This window comes from Protopterus annectens, chromosome 13.part0 (genome assembly GCF_019279795.1).
Source record: "Protopterus annectens isolate FY-2018-M chromosome 13.part0, PAN1.0, whole genome shotgun sequence".
Lineage (NCBI taxonomy): Eukaryota > Metazoa > Chordata > Ceratodontiformes > Protopteridae > Protopterus > Protopterus annectens.
The window spans coordinates 187,420,596-187,433,670 of NC_056747.1; the positions used below are offsets into that span (position 1 = coordinate 187,420,596).

General features: G+C 43.3%; 1 protein-coding gene across 1 annotated transcript in view; it reads right to left on the minus strand.

The window, feature by feature from the left end:
* Positions 1 to 13,075, minus strand: part of ACER1 (alkaline ceramidase 1) — a 197,879-nt gene that overhangs the window by 162,178 nt on the left and 22,626 nt on the right. Inside the window, exon 2 of the mRNA XM_044055405.1 lies at positions 5,939 to 6,053. Coding sequence (XP_043911340.1) covers positions 5,939 to 6,053 — 115 coding nt within the window. The remainder of the gene's footprint in view (positions 1 to 5,938; positions 6,054 to 13,075) is intronic.

Here is a 13,075-nt window from a genome sequence, read left to right on the forward strand (position 1 = left end):
ATGTTTGACATATATTGTTTGCCTTAGATATGTGTGTGTATTCCTATCCAGTGTGTGTGTGAACTATCAATGGTGTACAATTTGGTGTGTGCACAGACAGCTGTGAATAACCAATACCTGTAGTCCACTGTGTTGTGAGACATGGGCTTCATTTCTCTAAGTGTAGTAGCATGCCCAGTATGGCCTTCTATATTGAGTGTATGCATCCAGTCCAGGGATGGTTGGACTCCATTCAGGGTTTTGTGTGCTACAGCTACACCTAGCAAACTGTTTCTGCAGGATATCTGTAATCTGTAGATAGGTTGCCAATATGGAGACACAATGGTCTTAACATATAGGGGATACTGTAACTATTGCTGTCTGTGCTGCTTGTGTGACATGTTTGGTTGTAGCATAGATATTCTGACATATGTACTGTTTTACACTGTGATGTGTCATGTCATTGACTACTGACAGTTATCATTCTTTGCTCACAGTTATTTACCGGGAAATACGAGATGAATGCAGCTGAGACCAATATTCTGAGGCATATAGACTACACATTCTGGCACACACTTGCCATTGTGGGGGGTAGCTACAGACAATAGACTTCTGGTTCTATGTAAATAGTGCAGCACCTTGCTAGTATGCTGTCTGGGATTCCACTCCTTGTGGTTTTCTCAACTTCAAGGAATGGCCATATCCTGCTGGGGCCATACCTCTCAGCTGTACAGCTATACCCGGGTAATCCAGAGGCATGATTCATATATTTGGTCAGTTTACCTTCACATTGTGGTTTACAAGCAGTTGTGTGGCAATTCATTCATGGGTTTGCAGTCAGGAGTAGTATGGGCAGACATTAGAGTTTCAGACTTCACACACTCCATGACATCCATGCTTCTACACCCCCCTCTGTTATTCTCTCCTCTACCTAACATTATGTAAGCAATATCTCGGAGGTATCCCTATAGTTGGGCCTTTATCCCAGTAGTATGTATGGCCTGATCCACAGTCCTTGCAGTAGGACATGGGGAGGCATGCTCCTGGCATTTCTCAACATGGCCTTGCAACTGATTTCTGTTTACTGTTAGGTTGTTAGTTGGGACCCACTGATGTTCCATACATTGGCAGTATGGGTGAGGCACAGGCCATTGCCAGAGGACTGTAGGCCATTTGAGAGTGCTGCAAGCCATCTGTTACTGCATTTCTACATGGGATTGTGGGGGGGGGGGGTGCACACCTGCAGACTTTAACATTTGAAATTACTGTACTGGTGCGGTTACTCTGTTGGCTTTCATTTCATATTGTATTGTGACCTATCAAGCAGACAGGAGGCATATCAGTGGAGTATATATGTTAGATCTTAATAGCATATATTTCAGTTTCAGACTTCTTACCCTACAAAACTGGAATGCAACTGCCAGACCTGTTGTAGTATGTCTGTGTAGGTCTGGTGGGGGGGGGCTGTATACCACTGCCATGATTTGGGGGCCTTAGTCCAGCCTTTCTTCATGGTCATCTACACCTGACCTGCAGAGTGACGCTGGTGGATATGTGAACCTCATTGACATGCATGTGTGTAACCTATTGACACCCACAGTTCTTTGGGCCATCACATGTACTACAGTGGGGGATGTCACCTTGTGTAGTGCTGCCTAGTATGTTGACACCAGTATTTGTTATGAATTTCCTGCTTTCCCATATAGCTGTCTGCTGTTATCTCATTCAGGCACACAATTCCCTTGCTTGCTTGCATCCATATCATACATACAAGTATGAGAACATACTACTCCATTCAGTTATTGATAGGAAGAGTGACTTGCCTTGCTGCTGGGCCAGTATTGAGGACAGTGCTAGATGGCTGACTAAGTTGGATGCACATAGTACACTCCCTGTATATGGTAAAGCTCAGGTAGTTTCATGTTTGGCATCCCTTTTACTGTCTGTGTCAGTCAGGTATAAGTCCCTGGGTCCCTACAGTGTCAATGTGTGTGCTATGTGTTGCTTCTTTGCCAAGGCCTGGGCATACTGTGCACGCCTCCTTCTGCCTACATAGGCAGGCTCAGGATGTTCCTCCTCCGAGTCCCTCTGTGCCTGTGCTGGCCTTGGCAATGGTGGGGGACTATGTGGCCCTGCCCCATGCTGTTCCTGCTCCAGCTGTTTCTGCAAGATCATATTGTGTAGCATGGCACATACTATGACCATTTGTGCTCATGTAGCTGGAGAGTACTGCAAGGCTCCATTGGTTATGTCAAGGCAGTGGAACCGTGACTTGAGCACCCCAAACACATGCTCTACAATGATTCTGGTTTGTGCGTGTGCCTCATTATGGTGTTCTTGTTCAGGTGTGTGTGCATTTTTGATGGGTGTCATCAGCCATGGCTCCAGTGCATAGCCAGCATCTCCCACTAGATGGCCATATGGGATGTCCCCCCTTGCAAACACCTGATACAGCTGTGAGCAATGCCAGATGTGGGAGTTGTGATAGCTTCCAGGGTTGCCAGCACATACATTCATGATAATGCCCTGGGCATTGCACATGACCTGGCAGTTGATGGAGGGGAAGCCCTTGCGGTTTATGTAGACCCTGCTCCGCTCACTGGGGGGTGCTTTGATGTGGATGTGTGTGCAGTCTATAGCACCAACTACTTCAGGGTATTCTGCTATATGTTGGAAGAGACGCATACATGTGATCAGTGCCTCATGGGCACTGGGGAAATATATGTGCTCATTGGCATGTTGTGTCATAGCATCCAGGAACTAGTGGAGTACCCTGGATGCTGATGTCTGTGAGACCCCCATGTTTTCCCCAGTTGGTTTTTGGAAGGTACCTGTAGCTAGTATTCTTAAGCTTAGACGTACCTTGGTATCCATTGGTATGGGTACTCTATTAGCTCTGTGTGTAAGGTGTGTCTGGCACAGCTCAATGATTTGCTGTAGAATGTTCCTGTCCACCCTATAGCACTCCACTATCTCCAGCTCATGTAGGCCCTGGTAGGTTACCCTGGGTCTGTACACTCTTCCCCTCCTCCTCACTGTGGGTCAATTGTCAGCATTCTCCTCCTCACCACCCTCAGTCTCTAGCACATATTGATGGAGTAAAGCAGCAGCAGCCTCTAACATTTTTAGTTAGTTTTGCCAGTTAAAAATCTGCCGTCTGTGTACACATGTGGTGTAGAGTTTCTGGGGAAAAACAGTCTGTAGGGTGTTTGCATAGTTTATATTAGTGTGCTGGGCTGCTGCTTGTGTAGTTGGCTGATTCTGATACATTCCACCTGCCAGCTATGCTAGTTCTCCTATATTGTCTTCCTACTGCTGTTTCCCCTTTCCACTTCCTCCCTATTTAAGCCCCGAGGCACGCCACGCATACCCGGTGCTCAAATGTACACAGTTGTGCTATTTCCTCTGTTTTTTTTTTTTTTTTTATGCCAGCTGCGCGCCACACACACCTGTTTAGCTAATGTAAGTTCATTTAAGCAGAAACGGCCCTGCATGGATACGAACACACTCTGCATTTCATGGAATAAGACAATACAGCCTCAGACACACCCCCTTCCTTAACTGTGCTTAGCTAAGGGCAAACACAGGCCACAGAGTTCCAATGAGCTTACAGCAAGCATGACACAGCTTCTTATGAAATCATTCAGCTCTTATACTTGCACTGCTGTATTCCTGCACCTACATGGTTAGGTGCAAGCTGACACTTTGAGAAATCTGTGATTCCGTATAACTCCCCTCATTTGCATACCCCAGTGTGTAGATCCTTAGTTACTGCACTTAGACAGACCCTTTCCCCTTGACAACCAGTACTCCCTCATATTGTTTACATTCTGAATGTCGTTGCCTATAATGGCAAAATGCAGAATTATCTTAAAATTGAATTTTTTTTTTTTTCGGCATGATCCCATTTGTGCGCCTCTGTCCTAAGCTTAAAAGGCCATGATCGGCCAAAAAAAAAACCTTTAATTTAAAAAAAAATAAACATTTATTAATGCCAATGGCCTTATATTTGGTCACTGGCATGTGTGTTCGACTGTAATACATGCTTTCCACGAGCTGTCCCGCCTCTGTTTGCTCAGATGCAGAAATGTATTCAGTTACTAACTGAACACATTTTTGCTCTGACACTGTTCCTGCACAGAGTCCGGCCAGCTTTGTGGAGCACAAAATCACCTAATTTGCATGTTTTTTACCAGCAAATGAGGTGATTTGCATCCCACACGGCTTTCTGTGCAGGAACAGTGTAGGGCTGCTCATGCATGTGAAAACGGTACTTTCCTGGCTCGCTCGGTGGCCATTTTCCATGCAGGAACTTCTACACTGTTTGTGCATGGAAAAATGGCTGTTCCTGAATCCCGGGGTCTGTCTCTAGTAAGTATGATGAAGAACATTTAGTTCTATGATTTTAAATGATTGTTATCACACGTGAATCTCCCTCACAACAGACAACACCTGCTCAAGTCCACTTCAAAGTTCTAAACTCCTAATTAAAAAAAAAAATCACAGCCCTCCTAAATCTACATCACTTTTATAAGGTTACATTTATTAATGATGAGTGCTTTCAACAAACAGAAAATATGGGGGAGGACTCAAATGGAGCATAGGCTTGGCTAGGTTTTTTCTTTTAGTTTTTACTTATTGGGTTGTTTGTGTGACCTTTTTACTCTTTGGTTTGTATGTTACTTGGGATATTTTGCAGATACCTTAATGGTTGTGGCATCAGCTGAGCAATAGACCCTGTGTTTCTAAAGTATAGCCAAACATTCCACTTATGCTGTACTGATGAGGCCATAAAAAGCCTGAAACATCCATATATCTAGAGCTAATGGTGTTTGGCTTTATTGGCCTGAATATATTCACAAAGACGTAAAAATAAAATGTAAAAAGTCATGGACATTCAGAAGCCATTTTGCTGAAACACTTGATGTCCTTAAGGGGTCATTTGCATATATCCCATGACCCTCTATTACTGGAAGTTTAAGGTATCACACAGTGAAAATGCTAGGTTGGCTAGGTTTTGTTTGTAGTTTTTACTAATTGGTTTGTCTGTGTGACCTTTTTACTCAAATATATATATATATATATATATATATATATATATATATATATATATGGATTTCCTTCACAAGCTCAATGGTAAATTGACCATTTTCCTCACTGTAGTGCGATCTCGGAGTTGGTATATTTATTTAGCACAGGGTGTGGGGGGTGCATGGGGAGCATGTCCCCCTGCAAAAACATAAAACTTTGATCTTATGGTCCTGACCATTTGCAGTTCGAAGTTTTGAAACTTTGAGCTTGTGAAGTTGAGCCATATATATTATATATTTTATTTATATATATATATATATATATATATATATATATATATATATATATATATATACACACACACACACACACACACACACACACACACACACACACACACACACACACACACACACACACACACACACACACACGATTGTATTTGCATTAAATCATAAAGCAAGCAAGCAAGCAAAAGTCATCTTCGAATCCAGTGGAGAGTGGAGGGGTTCTGGGGTTCTGGACAAGTTCATCTAACCCCAATACTAGTATGCAATGTAGCAAGACTTGATGGTTTTTGATTGATGCCATATTACTCATTGGAAGACTGCTCAACCATCCAAATTACTACCATATATAGAAAGATACATACACACAACCACACAGATGCCCCCACACATACAGTATACCGAGTTGTCAAAAGAAAACAGCTATATAAATATTCCAGTTAATTAAACAATTTCAATTCACAGAGCCCTCTTTAAAGTCCATAATATTACCACAAAATAAGTTCAAAATGCATTAAATTCAAAGAAGGCAAGGGCACAGTCATATTAATTTCATAGAACACTTTGTTCGGTACTACATGCTATGATCATCATATTTCTCATATATCATGTCTAATTTGCACTTCAGTTCCATGACTTACCTACTACCATTATCAAGATCCATACAAGGTGTACAGCCTGTGTCCTCTCCTGGGCATATGGGTGTAAAAGATACATCATCAGAGGAGAAAATATGAAAAAGCTCACACTGCTGACCTGAAATTAAGAAAATGAGTCTTATAAATTTAGTCATGGAACAAATGACTGAAAAATGTCACTGGCTGGAGGAGCACCACCTCTGAGTTATAAGCCTCCATAAATGCATACTTATCTGCACATGTACATTCACTAGCTACTTTCAACGTGCTATCAGTCATACTTAACAACACTGTAATCCAAAACAACAGAAAAAATAAACAAAAAAAACCCCCATTCTAATCCAGCATTGTTACACCTGGATCAATTATTATTTTGATTTCTAATTCTGTTACTCAGCACCACTTTTTTTTTAATTTGTGGTTCCAACTTTAAGGATGTGATCACATGACGATGTTCAGTAACTGCTTTCAGTGATAACTGTCTCCTTCAGTTTATTCCCAGTTAGACATTATCAATGACAGATGAAGAAGCACATTTCATGATGCATTTTTTGATTTCAAAACAAATTGTCAAACGTATGTAAGGTTTCTGTTTATTTTATTACTAAGTAAGTAATCTAGTAAAAATGCAACAAGTAGTCAAATGAGTGAGGGAAAGACAGGCTTCCAAAGTGAGAATCAGGTCTCATAGTATACACTTGTGAAATGCATTTTGTGATTTCACATGAACAACTAAAATACTTAACTGCTCTGTCTCATCTGGGTCTATATTATATTGTCAAAATGGCGTTACAGTGAATGCAGTTTTGTTGACAAATATAGAGCGAAATCCCAAAACAGCGAAAGCTCAGGTCAGCGATTCTACTTCTAGGGAAAAAAATCACTTGGCCTGAGCCATGACCTTCATCTTTACCCCACTGTAGTGCGATCTTGGAGTTTGTATATTTAGTTGGGGGGGGGGGGCGAAGCCCTCCACTTTGAAATGTTTTTACTGGTGTATTTTGTCCTGTTGCTCTACCAATTTTTTTCCATAGGAAAAAAATCGATGACCTGGGGTTTTGCTGTTTTTGTATTTTGCTCTATATTTGTTGCCAAAACGGCATTCGCTGTAATGCCATTTCGACAATATAATATAGACCCCCTCATGGGGCGGCCACGGTGTTGCAGTGGTTAGCATTGTCGCCTCACAGCAAGAGATTCTCCAGTTCGACCCTTGGCTGGGGTGCCTTCTGTGCGGAGTCTGCATGTCCTCCCTGTGGTCGTGTGGGTTTCCTCCGGATGCTCCGGTTTCTTCCCACTTCCCAAAGACATGCTGTAGGTGGATTGGACACTCTAAATTGGCCCTAGGTGTGAGTGTGTGTACCTTCTGTGGAAGGTTGGGCACCGGGCTGGCAACTCGACACTGTAAAACTCCACTGCCAATCATGAGCGGACAGGTGATCCGCTGTGGCAACCCTTAACCGGGAAAAGCTGAAAGAAGAAGAAGAAGAATATAGACCCCCTCATCATACTATAGTCATTATTCATGTCCTGTATAAAAGCTCATTCTTACATTTTCTGATACCTACTTTATCCTACTGAGGTTCACAAGAGAGCTGGAGCTTATCCTAGCACTCAGACGGTGCAATTAGAGAAGTTTGTGCTGGATAGGATACCAGTCCATGTATGCACAACTGTAGCAATTTTGAGAATCAGTAACTAAACTACCACCGTTACAATGAATGTAAACAAAAAAGCACAATAAATAACACGTTCTTGTGACATTCTGAGAATCATATTGGTGATCCTCAATAGACAAAACATTTTAAAGAGCTAACTCATGAACACATAACAAAGCCTGAAAAAACGAAGCAAATAAAACTTAAAAAAAAAAAAATGAAAAGAAAACAAAAAATACGATCACTGGCATGCAAAGATAAAAGCCTGACTATAACCCAGCTCACCTGGCTTTGACCAGAAGTTCAAATGCTGGAGGACCTAGCAATGGGCAAAAGAGGAAAGATGAGGTACAATTTGCTCTTTTTGCCTTGCTCTTGAGAGGGAAGCAAAGCACAAGTCTGGAGCCTGAACTATAAACAGAAGGAGATCATTTGTAGTGCTTTGACTACAAAAAGGCAAAGCACTGAGAAGATGCATCTTGAAGAGGTAGGAGACACATCCATTACATAGGCCATTGTACACTGAGACACATCCATTACATAGGCCATTGTACACTGAGACACATCCATTACATAGACCATTGTACACTGCCCCTTGTTCCATACTGGATATGTACAGCTGGAAAAGCTAGGGCATTAAAGAAAAGCCCCCCGCCTTGATTCCCTGTGACTCATGAGAGTCCATTTCCTCTGTAGAAACAGGTTAGACATTATAAGCATTGTATGATAGCATAGTTTAAACAATGTAAAACAAGGCAAATACAATTAAAATATAACAAACATAAGCAACATTTTGAAAACAGAAGGTATACACACAACATGGGTCTTTTGTTTGATAACAGTTAACAAAGACAAAGCAATAGTTAAGAAAAAAACTTATTTTGTATTGTTGTCAGGTTTTCAGGTCACCTCAGAAAGCAAGTCACCTGAGAAGAAGGGTAGCTAAATGGATATTCCAGGTTACTTAGGTTTGCATTTATAGGTAGCTAATAGCCTGGAGTAATTGAAATTTGCACATTGCCAGTGTACATCTAAGATTGTTAGGAAAGTTGTCAAATACATATGGTCTCATTACAATGAAGTATATTCAGGGTGATCCATTCATCTCATAGGTTCATAGGTTCATAGGTTCATACTAGGCTATCTGCCCAAGGGCATTTATAAGCCTAGCCCATAGTTATTTGGCTTTCGCCACCCCTTTAGTTTGAATAAAACTATGCCTATTATTTTGCTGTGCCTCTGTCAAGCAGTGACACTGAAGTAATCCCTGGGGTATATCTGCGATCCCCCATCCATTGGTCAAGATTCCTCTTGAACAAGGCCAGCGAGGTGCTCTGCCTCACATGTACCGGGATTTTGTTCCACAGCATAGGGAGTCTCTGGGTGATGAATCTGTCCCTCCAGCATGTTCTATTAATAACCGTGTCAAGGTTTAAGTCTCCGCCCTTGTGGTTCTGAGGGATCTAGATTTTTGAGGTGAAGCATATTCATCAAATCAGGGTTTGACATGGCCTTATATGTCAGGCACAGGTCACCTCTGAGCAAGCGGTATGAGACTGAATAGAGCTGGAGTTCTTTCAGTCGGGCAGCATAAGACATATTTTTGAGACCCTTTATCCTTTTGGTGAGGAACTTTTGGGGCCTTTCCAGCTGCTGCAGGTGTCTGGTCAGATACATTCCGAATGGGGCATTGTACTCAATCATAGGTCTAATGAGTGATGAGTACAGGGGGGGCGATGACCTCCCTTGATCTAGATGTGAATCCCTTCATGATCAGGTGGGCAATGTAGAAGGTTTTCCTAACTACTTTAGCAACATGAGTGTCAAACGAAGGCTACTGTCAACCTGGGTCCCCAGATCCCTGATGACTTCTTCTGTGCTCAGTGGATTGCCACCTATATGGTAGCTAGGGGTAACCTTGTTTTTCCCGAAGGGTATGACTATGCATTTCTTGGCATTTAACTTTAGGCCATGGCTCTGGCACCAGTTATCCGTTTCTGTGAGGCCCTTCTGAAGGATATCTGTGTCAGATGTGTTTTCGACTATGGCGCCCAGTTTGCAGTCATCTGCAAACTTTGTCAGCCATAACCCTCCTGTGTTTGCTTGTACTTCAGAAAAGTAGATGCCGAACAAGAGTGGACCCAGGACTGAGCCCTGTGGGACACCACTTGTGACAGGCTTTGAGTCTGACATGGCTCCAGCAACTCTGACCCTGTGGGTTCTGTCACTTAGCCAGTTTGCAACCCATCTTGTGATGTATGGGTTTACATTCAAGCTGATGAGTTTTTTGATGATACCTGAGTGGGGTATTGTGTTGAAGGCCTTTGCCAGGTCAAGGTAGGCTGTATGGACTGCCTTTCCCTCATTAATGGCCTTGGTGACTGTCTCGAAAAAGTCAACCAAGTTTAAAAGGCATGATCTGCCTTTGACAAAGCCAAACTGGGTTGGATCCAAAGTCTGCAAGTTCCCTATGTCTTTATTTATGAGTTCCATTATGATCCTCTCCATGGCTTTGCAGATAAGGCTTGTCAAGCTAATGGGACGGTAATTTCCAGGGTCAGTGGAGGCACCGCCCTTGTGAAGTGGGACCACAGTCGCGTGCGCCACTCCTTGGGTACGTATCCTGAGGTGAGGCTAAGATTAAACAGCTGTCCTAACTGCGGGTTTAATTCCTCATTGAGTTCATGGAGCACACAGCCGGGGACACCATCCGGTCCCATGGATGCTGTGTTTTTTGCTTTGGAGAGAGCAGTTCTCACCTGGGCGTTGGAGATGTTTGGGGGGCTACAATCCTCTGGTATAGATATCTCTCCTTTTGGGGGGGGGAGAAGTTTGCACTGAACCTGTCAGCCAGTATGTTGGCAATGTGTGTAGGTTCAGTAATCTTCACATCATTTTGAACTAATTCTGAGCATATCTGGGAGTTTCCTCCTAGGTTTCTAACATAGCTAAAGAAGGCCTTATGATTGTCTTTTGAATCCTTGGCGATTTTTCTCTCAAAATTTGCCTTGGATGATTTTATGAGAGCTCTTAGTTTTTTACTTATAATGATCAAAGGTGTCTTACCTTTCAAGGATTTTGCTCTATCTTGTAGTAGCTTCCTCCTTTTGTTGTAGAGCTTGTTTATGGCTGGGGTCCACCAGACTGGACGCTTGCCTTTGGTACAAAGAGTCTTAGTTTTGTTTGGGATTGCCTGATCCTTGCAGTCCTGTAGGTGCTGGTAGAAGGCATTTGTAAGTGATTCGGCGGTTTGAGTAATGTTTACCACTGGCTCAGGGGCCTTAAAGGAGACCACACTAGTTTTTAGAAGTGTGAAGTCGGCTTTTGAGAAGTTTTTCACTGTGGTCTTTTTTGTTTCAGGTGGGGGCGGGATGAGGACCTCCAGCGAGATTAGTTTATGATCTGATCTCACCAGTGAGGGGTATACTTCCGGTGTTGAACATTGTGATCCCATGTTCGTGATGATGAGATCAAGTATGTTTTCTCCTCTTGTGGGGATGGTGACTAGTTGTTCCATGGCATTTGAGTTTATGAACTCCAGGAACCTTTGGGCTAGAGTGTTTGGGCTTGAGTAGTGTTCCCAGTCTATATTAGGGTAGTTGAAGTCACCTAGTATGATGGTGTTTGGAGATACATTTATCCCTCCATTGTTTTCAGGAAGGCCATGTGAGGTTCCTGAGTTTGAGAGGGTGGCCTGTAACATGCTACAAATTGCAGAGCAGTCTTGCCTATGGTTAATTGCACCTGGATGGTCTCCGATGCATCATGCGTTGCCACCAACCTTGAGGTGTGGGTGTCCTTTATGAATATGGACACCCCCCCCTCCTTTCTTGGTGTTGTCCAGATTTTGGGGCCGGAACGCATGATATGAGGTGAAACCTGCTAGTGCTGGGGTGCTCTCAGGAGCCTTGAACCAGGTTTCTGTCACAGCACAGACATCGATGTTCTCCATACTGAGAAGGGCCTCGAGTGCGTGCATCTTGAGACTGACACTTCTGGCATTGAGCAGCATTACCCTTAGTTTTTTTACTTTTTTGTGTTCTAGGGTGGTAGGTTTAGAATTTGAGCCTTGCCTAAAAAGGCACTATGGGGGTGGCAAGAGCCTTTGCCAATATCCGGAAGCCTAGGGGTGACAGGTGCAAGCCGTCCCTTGCGAAGCAGCGTGGCTTGTCCAGCATGTCATCCCTGGCAGACAGACATTGGATCCCCTTTGAATGACACCAGAATTTAAGCCAATTATTAAAGCTGATCATCTTATCACTGTATTGTGGCATCATTCTAGGTGAAGGTAGGATACTGCTCAAGGTCAGGGTCATACCTGCCTGGGCTACATAATCAGAGAGCTCCTCAATGTCTCTTTTCATGTAGTCCAAGGAGTGCGTCTCAGGTCGTTGACACCAGCGTAGACAATGACTGAGTCGTGCTTGTACCTGCTGTTGAGAGACCTGAGTGCTTGTGTTATGTGGCGGATTCTAGCGCCCGACAGGCAGCTTACTGTGACCTTCTCCTTACTCAGTCTGGTGAGCGGGACGTCAGTGTGTCTGACTATGGAGTCACCTATGACAAGTATGTTTGGTGTTGTATTTGACCTTAAGGGCAGTGACTGCTTTGCACACTGATTTTGTTGTTTATGTGTTGTTTGTGTGGTGTATTGAGTTTGCAGTTGCTTGGGTGTCTGCTTTGGAGGCCTCTGCTGTTTAGGTAAATTTTACTCAGAGCCTCCGAGTATGTCTTAGTGTGTTTATGTGTTTGATTCAGTGGTGTGGTTGAGTTATGTGAGACTGGTATTGTGGTGTGTGTAGTTGCCTTCTCCTCCTGCCTGGTCTTGCCAGTCCTGAGTTGAGAGAGCTCAGCCTCCAGTCTGGCTAAATAGCTGCATCTCTCACAAGTGTTAGTGTTACATGGGAGGAGGAGATGGTTGTCCGTGTACATGAGGCAATTGTAACATTGTCTCAGAATTCCCAGATTCACCAAATGGGCAGGAGAGGACGCCAGCATCTGACCCTTCGACATGATAGAAAGAATTATGAGTTGGTATGAGACAGAAAAGTAGTGGGCTTAGCAGGGAAGTGGGCACTCCTGGGGGTTTTGCTAGTGAGAGATTTGTATAATATAGGAGTGCTTGACCTGCAAAGAGAATGCTTATAAGACAAGGGATATGCTTATAAGACAAGTGCTGAGCTTTTTGAGAAGAAAAAGCTATTTGGAACAAGTGCTGCACTTTTTAGTGTAGGTGTAAACTGTTTAGGTTCCTAACAGAGCAGTTCTAAGGGAAAAATTGAAGAACAGACTTTCTAGAGCCAGAAAGAGTTTAACCTTGTTTAACCGGCACTGCCCGATGCTGCTCTAGTGGCAACTCCACGCTAAATCGCGCTACAGCACATTAAAGCGTGCTTGATAGCAGGGGCTGGAAAGAAGCAGGAATAGACCCAAAAGGGAAAATAAAACTACAGTTTCAAGTCAGTAACCACCTCTACAGGGG